This window comes from Coregonus clupeaformis, chromosome 25, assembly GCF_020615455.1.
Source record: "Coregonus clupeaformis isolate EN_2021a chromosome 25, ASM2061545v1, whole genome shotgun sequence".
NCBI lineage: Eukaryota > Metazoa > Chordata > Actinopteri > Salmoniformes > Salmonidae > Coregonus > Coregonus clupeaformis.
The window spans coordinates 4,825,403-4,850,724 of record NC_059216.1 but is presented as its reverse complement, the minus strand read 5'-3'; the positions used below and the strand labels follow the sequence as shown (position 1 = coordinate 4,850,724).

The 25,322-nt window shown below is 45.0% G+C and overlaps 1 protein-coding gene across 5 annotated transcripts in view; it reads right to left on the bottom strand.

Moving 5' to 3' along the window:
- The window catches only part of LOC121539370 (kinesin light chain 1), a 48,230-nt gene that overhangs the window by 3,374 nt on the left and 19,534 nt on the right, over positions 1-25,322 (bottom strand). For 2 of the 5 annotated variants that reach the window (XM_045207472.1, XM_041847812.2), the window contains 14 exons: positions 23,265-23,535; positions 22,762-22,992; positions 22,573-22,651; positions 11,112-11,340; positions 9,778-9,865; positions 9,182-9,283; positions 7,401-7,574; positions 7,166-7,265; positions 6,876-6,928; positions 6,368-6,435; positions 6,159-6,267; positions 5,693-5,857; positions 1,812-1,942; positions 259-325 (listed from right to left, as the gene is read on the bottom strand). In XM_045207472.1, coding sequence (XP_045063407.1) covers positions 259-325; positions 1,812-1,942; positions 5,693-5,857; positions 6,159-6,267; positions 6,368-6,435; positions 6,876-6,928; positions 7,166-7,265; positions 7,401-7,574; positions 9,182-9,283; positions 9,778-9,865; positions 11,112-11,340; positions 22,573-22,651; positions 22,762-22,992; positions 23,265-23,534 — 1,866 coding nt within the window. In that variant the 5' untranslated portion in view covers position 23,535. Of the gene's footprint in view, positions 1-258; positions 326-1,811; positions 1,943-2,681; positions 3,491-5,692; positions 5,858-6,158; positions 6,268-6,367; positions 6,436-6,875; positions 6,929-7,165; positions 7,266-7,400; positions 7,575-9,181; positions 9,284-9,777; positions 9,866-11,111; positions 11,341-22,572; positions 22,652-22,761; positions 22,993-23,264; positions 23,536-25,322 lie in introns of those variants that run through there. The other 3 variants (XM_041847813.2, XM_041847814.2, XM_041847815.2) reach the window with 3 other exon arrangements.

Below are 25,322 nucleotides of genomic sequence, written 5' to 3'. Positions count from 1 at the left end.
TGGTTGCAGACTACTATACCTGGTTCACCTTCAATCTAATTTCCTCACTACAGCCACATAAATCTACTGTCAAAAGGTGTCATTTCCTATATCTACCGTAAAATTCATTAGTGTGATTTTGTTACTAAGGGGTTACGGATTAGTGAGCACACAATGAGAAACATGTTAGTCATTACATTAGTGACCAGTTTCTGAGATGACTGCACAGGTGGACAGATGAAATATGGAGAGCGAGAGTGAGACAGTTGGGCTCCTTACTTGGTAGAGGTTTCCGGTAGCCTTGTCCACCACGTTTAGAACACCCAGTGAGCTGGCTCGCTTCATGCTGCACCCAGAACAGTGGCATGCAAGGAGGTGTCAGTGAGAGCCGGGTTGAGGGGTCAAGAGTCAGGGGTGAGGAGAGGGACATGTTGCCCATGGAGATGGTATGTGGGTTAATAACAAAAATGAGACTCACTCACGGGTTAGTTTTCCCAGACAATGCCCCCACACAAATACATAGTCATCTCTCTGACCTAAATCATAACATATGGGTTAAAGGTCACACTTAACAAAAGTTAATGAGAGTGTGACAACAAATTGATTAAAAAGGAGTGTTTTGTGCCAAATTCATTTAATTCTGTTGCAAGGGGGGAAATATTGTTTTGTATTGATCGATACAGCGCTCTACTGTCTCCTGGATTAGAGAGGTCATCATAATGGGGTTAAATCATCATTGATAAAGAGTTAGGACTGTTAAAATTATCTGAGTGATAGAAAGACCAGCAGAGAGGAAAATGAGTCAGAAAACAGAATGTCAGCAAACAGATGAGGCATGCAGTTACCATTCACTTGGAAAAGTCTATTAGTCATAAATAAAAACATTAGTCATAAATAGAAACACAGCATAGATTGATGTATTAGAATATTAAAATAAAACCAAATGCCCATGTGGACAAAAATAAGTTATTACAGAAATTCACCAAGAAACACTGATATTTGCACCTTCTTCTGAAAATGTAGCAAAGAAATTGTGAAAACAGTAAGGCAAGAAAATAAATAAAATATGGCTTTCATATGCAGAAAAGCAGACAGCATTTTAACGCAGACAATTAGTAGTAGTGTGGTCATCTAAAGCTCTTAACCATTCTCTATTTAGTCCTGTCTCTAGGCCAGATTGTCCATCACAGCTGATTGAGAGTACTCTGTATACACAGGCCACAGGAAGATGTTTTGCGTTGTGGGTATGTGAGTATTTTTTGCCGCTCATTCAGGAGTGATAATGACCTAGTGCACTAATTTTGTGGAAAAACAATTATTATTATTGATTTTTTAAAGCAGATGTGACATTTTATACAAATTATAAGGACATTAAATAGAGAAGCTCACTGCTGACTGAGGCACTAGGAGTCGGAGTCCTCTGTAGTTTCAGAATCAGCCCGACTTGCTCTGCCTGTTAGCTCAAAGCACTTCTTACACTGGACATATCCACACAGGCAACGTAGTCTGGAATAGTACCCTGTTTCTAGAGAGTGACATTGAGCCAGTGAAAGTCTATACCAGTCACAGTATGTGGCATTCATAGTGTATGCAAGTGAAAATGCACAAGTAACAGGCGCTTGAATGTGTTAGTTAGTGCAACCCCCAGTGGTTCATTAGTTGTGCCAAACAGGACAGAGTTACACCAGAGTTAACCCACAGCAGAGTAGAGATCCCTCTAGTCTTTTCTAGTCAGATCTAGTGACAGTACACCAATCCAGTAGAGGGAGGGGGAGAGGAGGGGCCCCATGTGCATGAAGGGTCGAAGGGTCAAAGGTGAGGGGGATAGTTACCCAGAGTTTTTGGGGTCCCACTCCCGTGAGCTGCTGCCCTTCAGCTTGCGGACCAGTTTCTCACTGCTGCGGCGAATAGAGGCACGGAGTTTACTGAAGGAGCCGCTCCGCTTCAGAGAGCCGGAACCGTCCTGATGAGAGGTCAGATGGTTACTCTCTCTCTCACACACACACACACACACACACACACACACACACACACACAATCTTGCATACACACCGGTAGAGACAAACATGCATGCACAGTTGCACACCCCCCCACATGCACACATACTCAGTACAGATATGTGAGCGCGCGCGCACGCACAATCAAATCAAAATACAGAGAACTGGTTCAGCAAATTCTTCTGTCTGCATATGTGATGACTGTGCATGTGCTTGTTTTTGCATGTGCATCTGATTAGACTCTCTGTTCAGACAAAACATGTCGGCCTCATCAGTGTGCTATTCAGAAGAAATCAGAGAAGCCCTCCAAAAACATCTTATAAGGTTATGCTCACAAAAGTTATCTTGGGTCAACAGAGCAGAGCAATGTAAATTTCTTCTATAATCTAGTTTTAGCCCAAAAACATGAGGCATGTTGCTTTTCATGCTTTATTAATCTATGCGGTTATTCACATAGCTCTGACCCCTAACCTTTGACCTGTCCACTAACACCAACATGGAGGAGAGAAGGAAAAGAAGGAAGGAGGGGTCACATTACCATGGTCCCGGAGTTGATCTCTCCCACCAAGATTTACACACACACACACGCCCCGTTTTACACACACACACCGTTTTACACACACACACACACACACACCATTTTACACACACAGACCCCACAGAGAGAAAGAGAGGGAGCACACAAAGAGGCTACAGACAAAGATGTTGGTGAGCAAAGAGTTACGTTTTATTGGAAGTTAAGAGATAAGTACGGTAAGAAGCACAGACAGACAGGACAGAGTAGATTAGTAGGAGCCATGAAGAGAAGTGTCCAGATTCCACACTGCAGAGCGAGGCACGTCCCACCCCTCTGTCCCATACCCTCTACGCTCCCCATCCGTCTCTGTATATACAAGAGTATACAAGAGCTGCATTGTCTTCTGACACCCCCTCCTGATCATGACATTACAACACTGTTAAGTTTGACATCAATAGGACCATATGGAGCACAGGATCAAACACTACAGCAGCCTACAGCCACCATGGTGCTCTGAGGGAGCATACAGTACGATGATCATGCCACCAACTCATAGTATTTACAGTCTGTTAGTTAGATCACTACGAGCAAAAGCAGTCTGTTATGCATCATCACTTCTAGTAAATGCTGGAAACTCAACACCACACACCATACTGAGAGATAGATAGAACAGATAGAGTGAGGAGACAGAGTATTTAAGTACAGCAAAGAGTAAGATAAGGTAATGGCAGGAGGGGCTTGGTTTGGTTCTGAGACATAGAGCCCAGCCCCCCTGTCCCCTGGTCCCATTGACAGTGGATAGGAGGATAGAGCTGGGGACAGTTTGGCCCAGTGTGGCCCTGTAGAGTCACCGGACAGACAGCCCAGAGGAGGAGAGAAGGGGACCAGAGTCTGAAGACAGGACACAACTGCAAAGCTGGAGGGGTGGCAGGCGAGCTGGCATCCGTCATGCAGAAGACAAGTACTTAGAAGCACAACAAGGCATCTGGAATTATGCCTGCCAGTCAGACAAGGTGAAGAGAGAGATAAAAAAAGAAAGAGAAACAGAGAGAGGTAGACAAATTAAAGGAATACCAAGAGAGGCAGAAGAGGGTATTGAAAACCAGAGATGAAGATGAGGTAGAGTGAGATGGGGAAAGGGAGAGAAAAGGAGGGAGAGAAGGAAACCAGAGCAAGTCAGACAGACAGTAGCGTTTCCCCTACAGAGACAGTATTTATCCAGGTAGGGCTGTGGCAGTGCTTTACAACTGCAGAAGGCATCAGCACACAACATTAGCAACAGCTAAGGAGCGTTATAGGGCAAAGGAAACTATAAGCAACCAAATAAACAAAACTATAGTTAATGAATATAACAGGCTCAATTCAGTCAATCTAAAAAAAACTGCAAAATTAATCCACAAAACAACCAACGTGACTCTAACCCCAAAATAAAATTAAACTACTGCCTGTGTGTTCTAACCCAGTTGGGTTTCTATAATAAACAGTAAATTCCCTGTACAAAGCCATCAGCCATTTTCCACTGCCAAGTCCAGAGGACCTGAGGCTCATCCATGGGTAAATCAAAATCAGGAAAACCTCAAAAAGAAGACAAACAAATGGAAAATAGGACTAAAGTGGGTGAGAAAACACCAAACAAAGCAGAACTGAGGAAGAGTAGAATGGGATAATCTTGGAGAGATACTGTGTCTGGAGAACAGCTAAATCATAGTTGCACACAGTAGTCCAGGTTTAACTGAGAGAGGAAACAACAGGTTAGCCCACCACAGCACAGCATGCACAGACAAGGGGATGCAGACAGTAAATAGACACTCGGAATCAGCTAGAATAATGGGACGGGTTGTACAGGTTGAATGCTGTCCCACCACTCTGGCTGTTAATAATCTGCCACTGGATGCAGAGAAAAAGAAAGCAGGGGTACTGTATCACAATCAGCATACATATAAGTCTGTCCATCCATCCTTCCCAGTATGTATTATGTGTGTCTGACAGAGGATAGAGCTGTACAGTTCACACAAACACATACTGTGTCTGAGCACACACATCTAAGCAGCAACCAATGGGCAGGAGAGGCACATACAGTCCAGACAGTACAGTAAACACACATGATGAAAGTGTCAGAGGGACACTGAAGCTGTACAGTACAGAGCCCTAATGCATCAGTAGTGATGAGAACATGAATGAGTCACCATGGCGACAGAGGTGTTGTTTAACACACAGGTTAGTGTCTGACTGAGACAGTCCAATAGGTGAGCAGTACAGTAGAGAACACAGTTGCCTGAGCCCAGTCTCCCCGGAGCCTTGAGCTGAGGGCAGACCAGGCAGGCAGGGGACTCCAAGGAGGAGATGCTGATTGGTTGTCTTGGGCACTATGGCTACTGTTGCTACGGGGGCAGGACAGTTCTGAATAGCAGACTACAGCAGAGAGTGTTGTGTGGTTTGCAAACATATGCCATGACCAAGAGGACTTTACTGCAGTAATCGGATAGAGCCAGTGGGAATAGCATAAAGTTGTAAGACTACTGCATGGAAAGGAAGTGTTCGTTGTGTGCAAAATACTGTTTGCTGAAAACAAAATAGAACCACAGAAAACATATGGCTTCTATACTAGACACAGTAACTTGCTGGCACAAGGGTCTGAGAAGTAATAATTATTATCTAAGCAGCTGGAGTGTTCTCTCAGTGTTAGTTGAGGACTAGAAGCATCAGTGTAGACTAGAAGCATTAGTGTAGAACTGAGGATGTGATTATAACTTCAAACTAGGCAGACAGTCAATCAGCATTATAACTTCAGCTATCACACAAATAATATGGAGTCATACAGAATCTAGGACAGTTACCACCAAGGTTACCACTGGCAACTCAGTCCTCATCAAATCATTTACAAGTTATAGAGGATATGGTCTTTAAGAGTAGGTAAGAAATAACTTTAAATGTTCCGTAATATCCTCCTTGACTGAAGCCACTGTTCACTGCTCATTAGTAGCTTAAAGAAATCATTAATTATAATGCATAATCTTAACATTGATCATTTCTAGAGACGTTTTCAAGGCAAATAGAGAAATCAGAGGAGATATTAATCACAAAGCCAATCATATCAACTATTTTCCATCCCAACTGGGCTTTTCTCTAGGAGGATTTAAGGGGTGTGTCTGTACCCCTCCCTACTCTCTGTGTGGCCTGGGCAATGTACTGTACTTACCCCGTTCCACTCCACGCTCATACTCACTTCCTCGCCCCCGTCCGGGCCACTCTCGTACTTGACTGTGGCGTCGGAGGTCAGGCTCTCGCGGCTCCACTGCTTCTCCCGCGCCTCTGGTTCGCTCAGAACATCCGCCACACGCTGCTTGTGCACCGTGTCCAGACCCTGGCCATGTGGACAGGAAACACACACACAAACATTAACAAACACATTATCAACCAAATAAACACGTACAATGACGACAAAGACAGAAAAAAACATTCTCAGTGATTAACTCCGCATCATGTGTTTGATTTTGTTATGGATTTGTTTACAACAGATGAAAAGCAGGACCTGCTAGTATTTCAGTTAAGGCAGCTGGACCAATGATACTCCTACAGTGTGTTCACATCCAGTTTCATATTACCCCGGGCTGGCAAATCTATTATTCAGGCAGGTGAGTGGCAGAAGAGGACAGTGGTCACACCTGTTTTCTGGAGCGCATGGCGGCTTCCTCTAGGGTCTCTGCCGCCTCTAATTTACCCTGCCGCCTGTAGAGGGCGCCCAGGTTCTTCAGGGTGGTGGTCACTGTAGGGCTGGTGGACAGATATTAGAAACGCATCATGAACTAATGTGATCACATACAGGTCCATAGGCATACCACTATAGTGGTGAGTTTCCATACTTAATACTGACCTGTCTACTTTACAGGCTTTGTACCAGCCTCCATACTCTCCGAACGGGGAGCCGTCCTGCTGCTTTCCCTAGAGAAGAGAAGAACCACCACATCCATCAGTTGTCAGGATTTAAGAACTTCAAACACTAATGACTGAAATCCACCACCATAGTAAAATGATTGGTCATTAATTAATAGCCTAAATATTCCAGCTAATTCTTGACAAATGACACGGAACCGTGAAAGGAAATTTGGATGACATCAGATATGAAAATATGAAATTGTTAATGCGCCCCCAAAAGACATGACAGTGCTTAGTGTTTAGTGGTGGTAAATTGAGAGATTACGGTCGGTCACGATTTCTTCTTCAGCCGTCTAAATCGATAAGCCTTCCATACCGTGACTGAAACACTTTCCCCTGTCAGTTGTGAAAGTTAATCCACAGCATCAGCAGTGACTAATACCATGGCCCTTAGTGAAAGTGGACTCTATCATCCATCCATCACACACACTCAGACACTCTCTCACCTTGCTCTGTTCCTCTCTCTCCTCCGCATGCATCCAAATGGGTTTGTTCTTATCTGCAGAGTCAGAGACAAACAACCATCAGACACATGCAGGTGCAAAAAGATATTGACTGACATTCAGGCAGTCAGGCAGACAGCAGGGTATGGTCTGGCTCAAACCATTAGAGCATTCAACTGAAAGGTCATTGTTGTTTTCAGAAGCATTTCCACTAAAATGATGACAGCGGCCTGAAAACATGAACCTTTACATCAAATGACAGATGATACTTGATTAGTGTGTGTGTGTCTTACCGTCTACAGAGCCAAACTCCCTCTCATGTGCGCGGGTAAGGATCTCTTTGTACAGAGTTTCAGCCTGCTTGAACTTCCCCTGCTTCAGGTAACAGGATGCCTGTGAGAGAAATAGAGACTGAATGTAAGAATGTGACCTTCAAAAAGTTTGAAACTCTTCTTCTCATAACTCATTCTAAATGTGCAGTATTCATTCCAAGTCAGTGATCTCCTAACCCCTGTGTGACCCTCTCACCAGGTTGTTCTTGGTCTTGGCCACGTTGGGGTCGTCAGGGCCCAGTTTGGTCTGGTAGATCTCCAGGGCCCGCTGGTAGTAGTACTCCACCTCCTCATACTTGCCCTGGTTCTGACACAACAGGGCCAGGTTGTTCAGCTGCTTGGCCACATCCGGGTGATCCTTACCCAGAACCTGGGCAGGAGAAGATGGGCGGAGGCCATGTTAATATAACAAAACAGTGAGTAATAAAGCAATAATGGTTCATGATAATCAAACCATCTCAAAGTGAAAGGATGAAAAGGGAGGGTTCATAACAACAAAAAGAGACCATTACTTTGGATAGGATATTAATCTCAGTTAGGTCCTTTATGTGTGCTGGCTGGACCATTAGATAGGAGGCTGAAGTCAGAGCAGAGCTAGAGAAGAGGTTGGGTGAGGACGGAGAACGGAGCTGAGGGCTAACTCTGTCTGTCTGGGAGTTAGGAGTGAGAGGCTCACTGCTCATTAGCAGGGAAATAATTATCTTCCTTCCCCTCTATGCAGTGAGTGACAGAGGGCTGGGTTGGAGAGGCTTGCTGATTAGGAGGTAGTCTCTCTGATTTAGACCTGGGACGATAAACCAAAAATTATCGATACCGACCATAATGATCACTTATTGAAGGCATTTTGCTGATATCGTTCATTACGATAAGTACCGGTAGCCTATACTAGAGACATTTTTAAAAGAAATAAGTTTACTAATATAGGTGATTGTTAATGGGATAATTGATGGCTACAACCATCAAACTAGTAGTAGTAGTAGTTTAAAGGATCATTTAAAAAATAACGTGGTGCAGATTAATGTTATAAACTTATTTTTCTGTTTATCTTTATTGCATCAATTCAGGCAATTTATTGCGATACAGATTTTTGTCCATATCACCCAGCTCTACTCTGATTGATGGTTTCTGTCAGAATGATCAATTTACTGTTAACATCATTAGAAGTATAGGATTTCAAAAAGGAAAAAACTGCTAGGTCTGGGTGATATATTGATAGAGTTTTATTGAGGAGAGTGATACTTTTGAACTCGAGACCAGGTTAGTGCCTGTTACTGGGGAACTTTGTAGAGACACCCTCCCTCCTCCTCCTTCGGATCTTCATCCCTAGGGATAAACCAAGGACTGAGGCAGCTCACACAGTGGGAAAAGCACTTGCTATAAAAAGAGAGAGAACTGCAGGAAAATTCCTCCGGCATCAGCAAAGCCTTCTTCCTTCCTCTGTTGCCGAAAGCTGGGTGGCAAATCTCTAAGCTCAAGAGAGAGCTTTATCATCAGTTTAAGAAGCTCTAGCAGAGAGACGGTCGACATCACAGAGGGAGTCGACATGTCATTCTCAGCACAGAGGGAGAGAGCGAGAGGGAGAGCGTGAAACAGAAAGGGAGATGGATAAATAGAGAGACTGCACTTTGCATTTCCAGGACTGCTGAGTTTCTCCTTTATAAGCATCCCATTTTGTGCAGCCAAAAATAATGAACCCTCCCAGGACTTAACTCTCTCCAAAGTCAAAGTTCCTCTTTGAACAACACAAAGCTTTAGGGAGGCTTGGGAGACGAGGGGGCGAATGCAGGGGAGAACATATACACAGAAAATACGTTTTAAAAGTTATGTTTAACTAAGAGGAAAACTTTCGAAAGAACAGCAAAGTCCTTTGAAACTTGAGCAAGATATATTTGGAGAGGAGCAGGAATCAGGATCGTTCTGCAGTGTTAGCACTCCATACCCACAATGACTTGTGGTGACCAGCGCCCTCTGACCCACCTTCTCCCGGATCTCCAGAGCCCGCTTGCAAAGTGGCTCCGCCTCTTTGTACTTCCCCCGTTTCCCGTAGAGCACGGCCAGGTTGTTGAGTGTAGCAGCCACCTGACACACACACACACAAAATCAGTAATAGAAAGAAAACACGCTTAGGACAGCCTTAATCATCTGTGCCCGTGCATGTAGTATTGAGTGTCCACAAGACTCAACCATGGCAGCAGAGTGCAATTGATCTGGTGAATTTAACCAATTAGAGGCGTGACCGACCGATGAGAGGAAGACAGAGGGGAAACAGGAAGTGATTACTGCTATGTAATTATATCCCAATCAGCAGGATGAATCTCCACCACATTCAGACCCAAGAGGGGCCCACAGTGACCTTTGATTTAGACTAGGGTGGTCTGGTGCCCACATGTGACATACATGGAGGGGGTGATAGAGAGCCTAACCTCTGCTGCTCTGAGTCTGCACTGAGGGGACTGGAGGTCCAGGGAGCGTCAGAGACACAAGCCTGTTGAGGTCGACAGTTAGTGGACCTTCCTGGCTGGCTGGTTACAGAAATACTGCTGAGACACAGATTGATGAGAAACTATACTCACCGCTGGATGGTCCCTGCCCAGAGTCTTCTCCCTGATCGCCAGAGCGTCATTCAGCAGGTTGGCTGCCTCTTTGTATTTGTTCTGGTCCCTGATAGAGGAGAGAGAAAGACGGAGAGAACTCATGGGGCATGTTACCGTGGTTTCTCTGACAATGAGGTCTTTTACCACCATAGAACTCGAGTCCAGGACTCGGACTTCACTCAGACTAAAGTCGTGATTTTCATGACTCATGACTCGACCAGTTGTGACTTTGTTGTCGGAAAATCTATCTTTTGCATAATTCAACATACTAGCTACAACAGCAAATGTTAGATAGCTGTATGATCTATTTAGCCTTACAAATGTGCAACAGTGTAATGACATTTTGCTTAAAAAATGGTTGGAAAGCTACTTTTAGCACTACCAAGGGACTCCAGTATAAAGGACTCGGACACTATAGACTCGACTCGGACTCAAGGTTTAGTGACTTGACTACATCACTGCCACAGGGTCTCAAGAACAAGTCTGACAACATTGGGGATCATAACCATGGTTTCTCAACAATGGGACCAAGTCTCTCCCCACATAAACAACCATTTTGTCCAACACAACCCTTTGTTATGGACGGATGTTTTGTCTTGGATAGCCCCATAGCAATTATTGCCAGGTTTAAAAACATGCAATGCAATCAATGATTATTCCCATTTCCTAGAACTAGCAGCTGACAATTCTTACTATACAAGCTGACAAGCTGATATCTTATCCAATCAGGATCAAACATACACAGAGTGTACAAAACATTAGGAATGACAGACTGACCAGGTAAATCCAGGTGAAAGCTATGATCCCTTATTGATGTCACCTGTTAAATCCACTTCAATCAGTGTAGATGAAAGGTAGGAGACCGGTTAAATAAGGACTTTTTAAACCTTGAGACAATTGAGACATGGATTATGTTTGTGTGCCATTCAGAGGGTGAATGGGCAAGACAAAAGATTGAAGTGCCTTTCAGTGTGTCAAGAACTGCAACGCTGCTGGGTTTTTCACAATCAACAGTTTCCCATGTGTATCAAGGATGGACTACCACCCAAAGGACATCCAGCCAACTTGACACAACTGTGGGAAGCATTGGCGTCAACATGGGCCAGCATCCCTGTGGAACGCTTTCGACATCTTGTAGAGCCCATGCCCCGTCGAATTGAGGCTGTTCTGAGGGATCATATATTCAACTCAATATTAGGAAGGTGTTCCTAATGTTTTGTACACTCAGTGTATATTTGACTATAATTGATCCACAGCCAATACAAACCACCCCGGCCCACCTCCCCACCCCAGAGCCCCTTCCCCAGGCTGACCTGTAGACCAAGGCCAGGATGTTGAGCATGGTGGCCACGTCAGGGTGGTCGTGTCCGGAGGTCTTCTCCAGGTCCTCCAAGGCCTGTTTGCAGAGGGGCACGGCCACCTCGTAGCGGCCCTGGGAGGCGTACTGGATCACCAGGTTGTGAAGGGTCCTGAGGCGGGCCGGGATCTCATAGCCTCCCTGCTGGGCCGCAGCTGCTGCTGCACTACCATGGGGCTGCTGGACTGGAGACACACAGAGGAGGAGGGGGGGGGCGAGGGGTTAACATAAACTATACTCACATGGACTACTCACACACACCATTACTGCTGAAGTCGAGAAACTGAGAGACTGTACAAGCACATATGAAGTATGTTGGGTCGGGAAACCATCTAAATGTCTCATATCACTGCTTGAGAGAGTGTGCCAATATGTACGGTTGAGGTGTGTGTGTGTGTGTGAGAGTATGTTATAAGCGAGAGGTCAGGAAACCACCTGATTGGGTTTCTCATTAGACACCCATAGCTCTGTACTGACTCTGAAGGAAGGCCAGTGGGCTGAAGAAGGAGTGGTCCTCTGTAGTAATAACCCTCCCCACCACACCCAAAGTACCAAAAATGTCTCACCAGTAACAAGTGATCCAAGGTGTTCTTTAGAGCTAAGACTGCTTGCAATTTTGTGACAAGAGTGACAAATTCTAGGGCCTCCCGAGTAGCGCAGTGGTCTAAGGTACTGTATCGCAGTGCTAGCTGTGCCACTAGAGATCCTGATTCGATTCCAGGCTCTGTCGCAGCCAGCTGCAACCGGGAGACCCAGGTGGCGGCGCACAATTGGCCCAGCGCCGTCCAGGGTAGGGGATGTCCTTGTCCCATCGCGCACTAGAGACTACTGTGGCGGGCCGGGCGCAGTGCACGCTGACTCAGTCGCCAGGTGTACAGTGTTTCCTCTGGCACATTGGTGTGGCTGGCTTCCGGGTTAAGCGGGCACTGTGTCAAGAAGCAGTGCGGCTAGGTTGGGTTGTGTTTCGGAGGATGCACGACTCTCGACCTTCGCCTCTCCCGTGACCGTACGGGAGATGTAGCGATTGGACAAGACTAACTACCAATTGGATACCACAAAATTGGGGAGAAAAGGGGGTAAAATACCAAAAAATATATAAAATATTAATAAAGACAAATAAGAAAATAGAGTGAAAAATTATATTGACCTGCATGGAAAAGCTAGGACTGGCACAATTACTGTGTAACCGACAGTTATGGATGAAGACCGTCATGAAAATAAAATAACCGTCATAACAGTAAAAAAAATATATATATATACACACACAGAGGGAAAAAAGTATTTGATCCCCTGCTGATTTTGTAAGTTTGCCCACTGACAAAGAAATGATCAGTCTATAGTATTAATGGTAGGTTTATTTGAACAGTGAGAGACAGAATAACAACAAGAAAATCCAGAAAAACAAATGTCAAAAATGTTATAAATTGATTTGCATTTTAATTAGGGAAATAAGTATTTGACCCCCTCTCAATCAGAAAGATTTCTGGCTCCCAGGTGTCTTTTATACAGGTAACGAGCTGAGATTAGGAGCACACTCTTAAAGAGAGTGCTCCTAATCTCAGTTAGTTACCTGTATAAAAGACACCTGTCCACAGAAGCAATCAATCAGATTCCAAACTCTCCACCATGGCCAAGACCAAAGAGCTCTCCAAGGATGTCAGGGACAAGATTGTAGACCTACACAAGGCTGGAATGGGCTACAAGACCATCGCCAAGCAGCTTGGTGAGAAGGTGACAACAGTTGGTGCGATTATTCGTAAATGGAAGAAACACAAAATAACTGTCAATCTCCCTCGGCCTGGGGCTCCATGCAAGATCTCACCTCGTGGAGTTGCAATGATCATGAGAACGGTGAGGAATCAGCCCAGATCTACAAGGATCTTGTCAATGATCTCAAGACAGCTGGGACCATAGTCACCAAGAAAACAATTGGTAACACACTACGCCGTGAAGGACTGAAATCCTGCAGCGCCTGCAAGGTCCCCCTGCTCAAGAAAGCACATATACAGGGCCGTCTGAAGTTTGCCAATGAACATCTGAATGATTCAGAGGAGAACTGGGTGAAAGTGTTGTGGTCAGATGAGACCAAAATGGAGCTCTTTGGCATAAACTCAACTTGCCGTGTTTGGAGGAGGAGGAATAATGCTGCCTATGACCCCAAGAACACCATCCCTACCGTCAAACATGGAGGTGGAAACATTATGCTTTGGGGGTGTTTTTCTGCTAAGGGGACAGGACAACTTCACCGCATCAAAGAGACGATGGACGGGGCCATGTACCGTCAAATCTTGGGTGAGAACCTCCTTCCCTCAGCCAGGGCATTGAAAATGGGTCATGGATGGGTATTCCAGCATGACAATGACCCAAAACACACGGCCAAGGCAACAAAGGAGTGGCACAAGAAGAAGCACATTAAGGTCCTGGAGTGGCCTAGCCAGTCTCCAGACATTAATCCCATTGAAAATCTGTGGAGGGAGCCAAACGTCAGCCTCGAAACCTTAATGACTTGGAGAACATCTGCAAAGAGGAAAAATCCCTCCTGAGATGTGTGCAAACCTGGTGGCCAACTACAAGAAACGTTTGACCTCTGTGATTGCCAACAAGGGTTTTGCCACCAAGTACTAAGTCATGTTTTGCAGAGGGGTCAAATACTTATTTCCCTCATTCAAATGCAAATCAATTTATAACATTTTTGACATGCGTTTTTCTGGATTTTTTTGTTGTTATTCTGTCTCTCACTGTTCAAATAAACCTACCATTAAAATTATAGACTGATCATGTCTTTGTCAGTGGGCAAACGTACAAAATCAGCAGGGGATCAAATACTTTTCCCCCCTCACTGTACATATATACACTACCAGTCAAAAGTTTTAAAAACACCTACTCATTCAAGGGTTTTTCTTTATTTTTACATTGTAGAATAATAGTGAAGACATCAAACTATAAAATAACACATATGGAATCATGTAGTAACCAAAAAAAGTGTTAAACAAATCAAAAAATAAATATTTTATATTTAAAATTCTTCAAATAGCCACCCCTTGCCTTGATGACAGTTTGGTGACCAAGTCCATATTATGGCAAGACCAGCTCAGATAAGCAAAGAGAAACGACAGTCCATCATTACTTTAAGACATGAAGGTCAGTCAATACGGATCATTTCAAGAACTTTGAACGTTTCTTCAAGTGCAGTCGCAAAAACCATCAAACGCTATGGTGAAACGGGCCGTCATGAGAACCACCACAGGAATGGAAGACCCAGAGTTACCTCTGCTGCAGAGGATAAGTTCATTAGAGATACCAGCCTCAAATTGCAGCCAAAATAAATGCTTCACAGAGTTAATGTCACAGACACATCTCAACATCAACTGTTCAGAGTAGACTGCGTGAATCAGGCCTTCATGGTCGAATTGCTGCAAAGAAACCACTACTAAAAGGACACCAATAAGAAGAAGAGACCTGCTTGTGTCAAGAAACACGAGCAATGGGCATTAGACAGGTGGAAATCTGTCTTTTGGTCTGGAGTCCAAATTGGAGATTTTTGGTTCCAACCGCCGTGTCTTTGTGAGACACGGTGTGGGTGAACGGAAGGTCTCTGCATGTGTAGTTCCCACCGTAAAGCATGGAGGAGGAGGAGGTGTTATGGTGTGGGGATGCTTTGCTACGCCATTCCATCTGGTTTGGGCTTAGTGGGACTATCATTTGTTTTTCAACAGGACAATGACCCAACAAACCTCCAGGCTGTGTAAGGGCTATTTTACCAAGAAGGAGAGTGATGGAGTGCTGCATCAGATGACCTGGCCTCCACAATCCCCCAACCTCAACCAAATTGAGATGGTTTGGCATGAGTCGGACAGCAGAGTGAAGGAAAAGCAGTCAACAAGTGCTCAGCATGTGGGAACTCCTTCAAGATTGTTGGAAAAGCATTCCTGGTGAAGCTGGTTGAGAGAATACCAAGAGTGTGCAAAGCTGTCATAAAGGCAAAGGGTGGCTATTTGAAGAATCTCAAATATAAAATATTTTTTGATTTGTTTAACACTTTTTTTGTTACTACACAATTCATAGTTTATGTCTTCACTATTATTCTACAATGTAGAAAATAGTAAAAATAAAGAAAACCCCTTGAATGAGTAGGTGTGTCCAAACTTTTGACTGGTACTGTGTGAGATATATATATATATATACACACACACACTGCTCAAAAAAATAAAGGGAACACTTAAACAACACAATGTAACTGCAAGTCAATCACACTTCTGTGAAATCAAACTGTCCACTTAGGAAGCAACACTGATTGACAATACATTTCACATGCTGTTGTGCAAATGGAATAGACAACAGGTGGAAATTATAGGCAATTCGCAAGACACCCCCAATAAAGGACTGGTTTTGCAGGTGGTGACCACAGACCACTTCTCAGTTCTTATGCTTCCTGGCTGATGTTTTGGTCACTTTTGAATGCTGGCGGTGCTTTCACTCTAGTGGTAGCATGAGACGGAGTCTACAACCCACACAAGTGGCTCAGGTAGTGCAGCTCATCCAGGATGGCACATCAATGCGAGCTGTGGCAAGAAGGTTTGCTGTGTCTGTCAGCGTAGTGTCCAGAGCATGGAGGCGCTACCAGGAGACAGGCCAGTACATCAGGAGACGTGGAGGAGGCCGTAGGAGGGCAACAACCCAGCAGCAGGACCGCTACCTCCGCCTTTGTGCAAGGAGGAGCAGGAGGAGCACTGCCAGAGCCCTGCAAAATGACCTCCAGCAGGCCACAAATGTGCATGTGTCTGCTCAAATGGTCAGAAACAGACTCCATGAGGGTGGTATGAGGGCCCGACGTCCACAGGTGGGGGTTGTGCTTACAGCCCAACACCGTGCAGGACGTTTGGCATTTGCCAGAGAACACCAAGATTGGCAAATTCGCCACTGGCGCCCTGTGCTCTTCACAGATGAAAGCAGGTTCACACTGAGCACATGTGACAGACGTGACAGAGTCTGGAGACGCCCGTGGAGAACGTTCTGCTGCCTGCAACATCCTCCAGCATGACCGGTTTGGCGGTGGGTCAGTCATGGTGTGGGGTGGCATTTCTTTGGGGGGCCGCACAGCCCTCCATGTGCTCGCCAGAGGTAGCCTGACTGCCATTAGGTACCGAGATGAGATCCTCAGACCCCTTGTGAGACCATATGCTGGTGCGGTTGGCCCTGGGTTCCTCCTAATGCAAGACAATGCTAGATCTCATGTGGCTGGAGTGTGTCAGCAGTTCCTGCAAGAGGAAGGCATTGATGCTATGGACTGGCCCGCCCGTTCCCCAGACCTGAATCCAATTGAGCACATCATGTCTCGCTCCATCCACCAACGCCACGTTGCACCACATACTGTCCAGGAGTTGGCGGATGCTTTAGTCCAGGTCTGGGAGGAGATCCCTCAGGAGACCATCCGCCACCTCATCAGGAGCATGCCCAGGCGTTGTAGGGAGGTCATACAGGCACGTGGAGGCCACACACACTACTGAGCCTCATTTTGACTTGTTTTAAGGACATTACATCAAAGTTGGATCAGCCTGTAGTGTGGTTTTCCACTTTAATTTTGAGGGTGACTCCAAATCCAGACCTCCAAGGGTTGATTCATTTGATTTCCATTGATAATTTTTGTGTGATTTTGTTGTCAGCACATTCAACTATGTAAAGAAAAAAGTATTTAATAAGATTATTTCATTCATTCAGATCTAGGATGTGTTATTTTAGTGTTCCCTTTATTTTTTTTAGCAGTATATGTATGTATGTATATATATATATATATATATATATATATATATATATATATATATATACACATATATACACACACACACAGTGCCTTCAGAAAGTATTCACACCCCTTGACTTCACATTTAAAATGGATTAAATTGAGATTGTGTATCACAGGCCTACACACAATACCCCATAATATGAAAGTGGAATTACATTTGTAGACATTTTTACAAATTAATTAAAAATGAAAAGCTGAAATGTCAATACATATTCAACCCCTTTGTTATGGCAAGCCTAAGTAAGTTCAGGAGTAAACATGTGATTAACAAGACACATAATAAGTTGCATGGACTGTGTGCAATAACAGTGTTTAACATGATTTTTGAATGACAACCTCATCTCTGTACTCCACACATACAACTACAGTATCTGTAAGGTCCCTCAGTAGAGCAGTGAATTTCAAAACACAGATTCAACCACAACCAGGGAGGTTTTCCAATGCCTCGCAAAGAAGGTAGATGGGTAAAAATTAAAAAAGCAGACATTGAATATCCCTTTGAGCATGGTGAAGTTATTAATTACACGTTGGATGGTGTATCAATACACCCAGTCACTAAAATCTCTAAAAACACGTTTTCACTTTGTCATTATGGGGTATTGTGTGTAGATAGGTGAGAGAAAAACATATATTAAATCCATTTTGAATTCAGGTTGTAACAACAAAATGTGGAATAAGTCAAGGGGTATGAATACTTTCTGAAGGCACACTCAGTGGTCAGTTTATTAGGTACACCACCCGCTCACGAAAGTGGGTCGCTTCTACAGATAGTGAGTCACGTGGCCGTGGCTTGCTATATAAAGCAGGCAGACAGGCATCGAGTTATTCAGTTACTGTTCGATTGAATGTTAGAATGGGCAAAACTAGTGACCTAACAGACTTTGCGCGTGGTATGATCGTCAGTGCCAGGCGCACCGGTTCCAGTATCTCAGAAACGTCCGGCCTCCTGGGCTTTTCACGCATGACAGTGTCTAAGGTTTACCGAGAATGGTGCGACAAACAAAAAACATCTAGTCAGAGGCAGTCCTGTGGGCAAAAACAGCTTGTTGATGAGAGGTCGAAGGAAAATGGCAAGAATCGTGCAAGCTAGCAGGCGGGCCATAAATAGGCAAATAACGGCACAGCACAACAGTGGTGTGAAGAACAGCATCTCGGAACGCACAACTCGTCGGTCCAGGTCACGGATGGGCTATTGCAGCAGATGACCACACTGGGTTCCACTCCTATCAGCCAAATACAAGAAGAAGAGGCTCCAGTTGGCACGCGATCACAAACACTGGACAATTGTGGAGTGGAAAAACATTGCCTGGTCCGACGAATCCCGGCTCCTGTTGCGTCATGCTGCTGGCAGTCAGGATTTGGCGTAAGCAACATGAGTCCATGGCCCCATCCTGCCTGGTGTCAATGGTACAGCGGTGGTGTAATGGTGTGGGGAATGTTTTCCTGGCACATGTTACGTCCCTTGATACCAATTGAGCAACGTATCCATGCCCCGAAGAATTCAGGATGTTCTGGAGGCAAAGGGGGGTCCGACCCGGTACTAAACTTTTTCTTTTTTGTGTGTGTGGAACGAACAGCTAACTGAAGACGACACAGCCGGGCATTCGTGTGGTTGAGTCTTTTTCGCCGTAACATGGTCGTCACTAGTTACCACAGCCACAGCTGTGGTAACTAGTGACAACCTGGCCGCCAGTCAACCCATTATTGACTTGAATGGGAATGCCTGTTCTATTCATTCTATTTCTATGGCAGCACATGCCGTTAGGAACGGTTATTACGGTGACCACGTCATTTGGCTGGCCAATTACCGTCATCCAAAATGTAATGATCGTCACAGCCCTAGGCAAAGCCAAACATATCAAATAGACATGTGAAATGGTAGTACTGCATTGGAAAAAGGTCACTTGTCATGGTCTTTTCACTTCATATATGAGAGGACAGGTACAAACGTTCACTACACTAACTACCTAGAAAATCCTAGCTATGCTCCATCTACAACACATGACCAAAAGTATGTGAGCATTAAAATGGAGTTGGTTCCCCCTTTGCTGCTATAACAGCCTCCACTCTTCTTGGAAGGCTTTCCACTAGATGTTGGAACATTGCTGTGGATACTTGCTTCCATTCAGCCACAAGAGCATTAATGAGGTCGGGCACTGATGTTGGGCGATTTGGCCTGGCTCGCAGTCGGCGTTCCAATTCATCCCAAAGGTGTTCGATGTGGTTGAGGTCAGGGCTCTGTGCAGGCCAGTCAAGGTCTTGTGCACTGGAGCATTGTCATGCTGAAACAGGAAAGGGCCTTCCCCAAAATGTTGACACAAAGTTGGAAGCACAGAATTGTCTAGAATGTCATTGTATTCTGTAGCGTTAAGATTTCCCTTCACTGGAACTAAGGGGCCTAGCCCGAACCATGAACAGCAGCTCCAGACCATTATTCCTCCTCCACCAGACTTTACAGTTGGCACTATGCATTGGAGCAGGTAGTGTTCTCCTGGCATCCGCCAAACCCAGATTCGTCCATCGGACTGCCAGATGGTGAAGCGTGATTCATCCCTCCAGAGAACGCGTTTCCACTGCTCCAGAGTCCAATGGAGGCGAGCTTCACACCACTCCAGCCGACGCTTGGCATTGAGCATGGTGATCTTAGGCTTGTGTGCGGCTGCTCAGCCATGGAAACCCATTCATGAAGCTCCCGACGAACAGTTATTGTGCTGACGTTGCTTCCAGAGGCAGTTTGGAACTCAGTAGTTTGTGTTGCAACCGAGGACAGGCGATTTTTACGCGCTACACAGCGAGCCCGTTCTGTGAGTGGCTGAGCCGTTGTTGCTCCTAGACGTTTCCACTTCACAATAACAGCACTTACAGTTGACCGGGGCAGCTCTAGCTGGGCAGAAATTTGACGAACTAACTTGACGGGAAAGGTGGCATCCTATGATGGGGCCACGTTGAAAGTCACTGAGCTCTACAGTAAGGCCATCCTACTGCCAATATTTCCCTATGGAGATTGCATGGCTTTGTGCTCGATTTTATACACCGGTCAGCAGCGGGTGTGGCTGAAATAGGCAAATCCACTAATTTGAAGGGGTGTCCACATACTTTTGTATATATAGTGTAGCTGCACCACTGCACTGCGGGGGACCTAAGACATAAGAGTATTTCAGGGAGCTACCAGTCAGGACAGGAGAGGAGTCTAATCCACTTCACGCTACCAGGATCCTTTCAGACAGACACGGGGCCCCGTCTCAGTCAGCTCTGCTTCATGTGGGGCAGGATTAATGTGAGCGCACTCAGGAGCATTTGATGCTTGCCTCCCCCGCATTCTGGAGAGCTTCCTGGCACTACCCACTCTTCCCTCTGATCCTCTCTTTTTTTCCCTCTCTCTCTTCAGATTGCGCTCATTAAGCAGGCAGAAACTTGGAATAAAAGAAAGTAATAATTGCCCAATACAAACACAACAAAGGACTAGAGAGATCCTGCTCCTCTCTCTCTCCCCCTCCTCCACAACCCTGTCTGCATCTTATTAGATCTCTATGCGGTGGAGCAATTACTGGTGATGTACCCTTTAAATCCCTGAAAAATGTTACATATGCAGATTACTTACAGTGGGGAAAAAAAGTATTTAGTCAGCCACCAATTGTGCAAGTTCTCCCACTTAAAAAGATGAGAGAGGCCTGTAATTTTCATCATAGGTACACGTCAACTATGACAGACAAAATGAGGAAAAAAAATCCAGAAAATCACATTGTAGGATTTTCAATGAATTTATTTGCAAATTATGGTGGAAAATAAGTATTTGGTCAATAACAAAAGTTTCTCAATACTTTGTTATATACCCTTTGTTGGCAATGACACAGGTCAAACGTTTTCTGTAAGTCTTCACAAGGTTTTCACACACTGTTGCTGGTATTTTGGCCCATTCCTCCATGCAGATCTCCTCTAGAGCAGTGATGTTTTGGGGCTGTCGCTGGGCAACACGGACTTTCAACTCCCTCCAAAGATTTTCTATGGTGTTGAGATCTGGAGACTGGCTAGGCCACTCCAGGACCTTGAAATGCTTCTTGCGAAGCCACTCCTTCGTTGCCCGGGCGGTGTGTTTGGGATCATTGTCATGCTGAAAGATCCAGCCAAGTTTCATCTTCAATGCCCTTGCTGATGGAAGGAGGTTTTCACTCAAAATCACACGATACATGGCCCCATTCATTCTTTCCTTTACACGGATCAGTCGTCCTGGTCCCTTTGCAGAAAAACAGCCCCAAAGCATGATGTTTCCACCCCCATGCTTCACAGTAGGTATGGTGTTCTTTGGATGCAACTCAGCATTCTTTGTCCTCCAAACACGACAAGTTCTATTTTGGTTTCATCTGACCATATGACATATGACATTCTCCCAATCCTCTTCTGGATCATCCAAATGCACTCTAGCAAACTTCAGATGGGCCTGGACATGTACTGGCTTAAGCAGGGGGACACGTCTGGCCCTGCAGGATTTGAGTCCCTGGCGGCGTAGTGTGTTACTGATGGTAGGCTTTGTTACTTTGGTCCCAGCTCTCTGCAGGTCATTCACTAGGTCCCCCCGTGTGGTTCTGGGATTTTTGCTCACCGTTCTTGTGATCATTTTGACCCCACGGGGTGAGATCTTGCGTGGAGCCCCAGATCGAGGGAGATTATCAGTGGTCTTGTATGTCTTCCATTTCCTAATAATTGCTCCCACAGTTGATTTCTTCAAACCAAGCTGCTTACCTATTGCAGATTCAGTCTTCCCAGCCTGGTGCAGGTCTACAATTTTGTTTCTGGTGTCCTTTGACAGCTCTTTGGTCTTGGCCATAGTGGAGTTTGGAGTGTGACTGTTTGAGGTTGTGGACAGGTGTCTTTTATACTGATAACAAGTTCAAACAGGTGCCATTAATACAGGTAACGAGTGGAGGACAGAGGAGCCTCTTAAAGAAGAAGTTACAGGTCTGTGAGAGCCAGAAATCTTGCTTGTTTGTAGGTGACCAAATACTTATTTTCCACCATAATTTGCAAATAAATTCATTAAAAATCCTACAATGTGATTTTCTCGATGTTTTTTCTCAATTTGTCTGTCATAGTTGACGTGTACCTATGATGAAAATTACAGGCCTCTCTCACCTTTTTAAGTGGGAGAACTTGCACAATTGGTGGCTGACTAAATACTTTTTTTCCCCACTGTATATGCTTTTTTTCATTTACTGTAAGTGGTTCCATGTAGGATCATTATACGATATTGTACGTAGGACCCCTTTTGTTTAATTTTGTAAATAAATGCCCAGCTAAGTGGGGAGTGGGTGTTGTCCCTCTGCCTCAGATCCTCTCCTGTACATGCTGGTTGCTGGAGTGAAGCCAACCTGGTGACTGTGTGATCTGGCTCACTGGCTCCATTTCCATTTGGCCTGCCTCCACACTCAACCAGCTTTGACTAATAGCACTTTAAAGCTCACAGCGATAAGGACTTTCAGACCAACAAGAGGAGAAAGAGACCAGTTAATGTATTGGAGAGAGTGGGGAGGGAAAGTGGGAAGTAGGAACAAGGAGAAAGGAGAGGAAACGGGAGGTGAGGAACGGAGAGAGACATGGGGATAGGAAGAAGACTCACTGCCTGGAGGTTGGTCATCCTGGTCGTCTGGGAACAGATCATCCAGATTATCTTTACTGGAGTCAGAGTCATTCTCCTCCTAACAGAGGAAAACAGGGATTGTTATTGTCATTCAGTGTAAACCAGGCAGCTGAAAAGAGGTGGTGTGCGTCAGTCTGGGTGTGTGTTGTGTGGTGTGGATTAACTCACCGATGGCAACAGGTCCTTGTCGTACTTCTTCAGCTGGTTCATGAATTCCAGGTGTTTCTTCTCCTCCTCCAGCTGAGCCACGCTCTGCTCGCTCTTCTGCAGCTTCTGCTGGGTGCCTGCCAGCTCGTCCCTCAGCCACTGGTTCTCCTGGCACAGCCGGCGCACCTGCGCACGCAGCTTCTGCTTCTCCGACTCCACCGAGCTCAGGTGGCCCGACAGCGCCATCATCACCTGGGCCAAACACAGCGAGGGGGTTAGGGGTGTGGCAAGTGGGCAAGAGGTCAAGGGGGTGAGGAAGAACACTGAGAAGACTGGTAGTAAATAATACATGGATAATCCTTAGTTCTAGTCTGATTTACTGACACAGGTCATTTAGGTGGTAGGTGCCTGTGGGTTCTCCATCTAGCTGTCTAATTTGAAAGTGAATTAGATTAGATCCCAGAGGGCTCTAGCTCCAGCTCTCCCCCAGCGGTGTGTAGCCTAGCCCTATACAGTGTACTAACCTGTGCCTCGCTCAGGCCCAGCTCCAGCATCTCCAGGGACTTGCGGATCATGAGGGACTTCTCCTCCACCAAGACCCCCTGGTCATCCTGCTTCAGGCAGTGCAGCGTGCCCAGCAGGCCCTCCAGGATGGAGTTGTGCTCCTGCTTTAGAGCCTCCAGGCCCTGGATCACCTGCTTGGTCCTGGAGATGATCTCATCCTGGGACAGCTTCTCCCCAGGGTCCTCATCCTCCTCCTTCACACACACCATGGCAGACATGTTCTCACGCATCCTGTACCAGGCACACAGAAGAGGAATGGATTTAGTTTTAAAAAGTAGAAGTATGAATACCCTGGCCTAAGTACAGTATAAATATGCTGGCCCTTTATTTCACTGTCGCTAAATGCATATGCATATCAGTTGACTCCTGGCTGTATCCCAATGTGTTAGAGACTAAGAAATTTCGGCTTGAGCTTAACTTCCATCCTCACAGTTGTGCAGCATATTACATTTTATCATCAGACAGCCTTTCTAGCATCTAGCCTACTCTTATCTATTCAGCCTTTCTTAACCATTATGCGCCTCAGTGTACATGTGTCTGCGTGGGAAAATCACTAGGTTTGTTGCACAAAGTGTGCTTATCAACCAATGACTGACACACATGCAGGCAGGGCTTTTGAGAAAAGACAGAAGAGTGTCTGGGCGATGTATTTGATATATGAATATAAAACATACAACAATTTCAAAGATTTTACTGAGTTATAGTTCATATAAGGAAATCAGTCATTTGAAATAAATTCATTAGGCCTAATCTATGGATTTCACATGACTGGGCAGGGGTTCAGCCATGGGTGGGCCTGGGAGGAAATAGGCCCACCCACTTGGCAGCCAGACCAACCCACTGGGGAGCCAGGCCCAGCCAACCAGAATTCGTTTTTCCCCACAAAAGGGCTTTATTACAGACAGGAATACTCCTCAGCAACACCTCCCCACCCCCCTCTAAGACGATCCCACAGGTGAAGAAGCCGGATGTGGAGGTCCTGGGGTGGCGTGGTTACACGTGGTCTGCGGTTGTGAGGCAGGTTGGACCTACTGCTAAATTCTCTAAAACGACGATGGATAAATTAACAAATTCTCTGGCAACAGCTCTGGTGGACATTCCTGCAGTCAGCATGCCAATTGCACACTCCCTCAAAACTTGAGACATCTGTGGCATTGTGTTGTGTGATAAAACTGCACATTTTAAAGTGGACTTTTATTGTCCCCAGCACAAGGTGCACCTGTGTAATGATCATACTGTTTAATCAGCTTCTTGATATGCCACACCTGAAAGGTGGATGGATTCTCTTGGCAAAGGAGAAATGCACAACATTTGAGATAAATAAGCTTTTTGTGCATATGTAAAATTTCTGGGAACTTTTATTTCAGCTCATGAAACATGGAACCAACACTTTACATGTTGCCTTTATATTTTTGTTTAGTGTATTTTCATCATAAGCAAAACCTATTGCTTTTCTACCCAAAGTTGCAAAGAAAATGTGATCCATTTAATAAAATGTAAGAGACCAGCTAAATTAATTAAAGTATCAGGAACAGCGGCATCTAGTGGGCAGAACGTGGTACATTCACAATTTATGGTAAACAATGCAAGCGACTTCAATGGCTAATTTCTCTGAACAGATGGGAAAAAAACATCACCAGATTCACAGGGAAAACATTACAAAGGATGAAGAAGCAATACTCCAAGCAGCAGCTTCATACCACTTGTCAAACAGAGAACTGATACTGTATACTGGTTGATGGGGTGGGATTTTGCTGGGGTGTGGGTGGTCCATGGGAGGTTTTTGACCATTTTATTCGATTCTTCATGTCTTACTCATTGTTAGGTTAGAATGATGGTCCAAATCGAATGTTAGGTACTATATTTATTGAAGATTATATGAATCCTGAAATTCAAATAGCCAATTTGGGTGCAATTAATTAACTTAATTTCTCAGAGATCAAATTATATTTAAACAAATTAATGTTTCAGGAATGCTGATCTTATCCATTTCTAACTACATAAACCATTTCAGAACA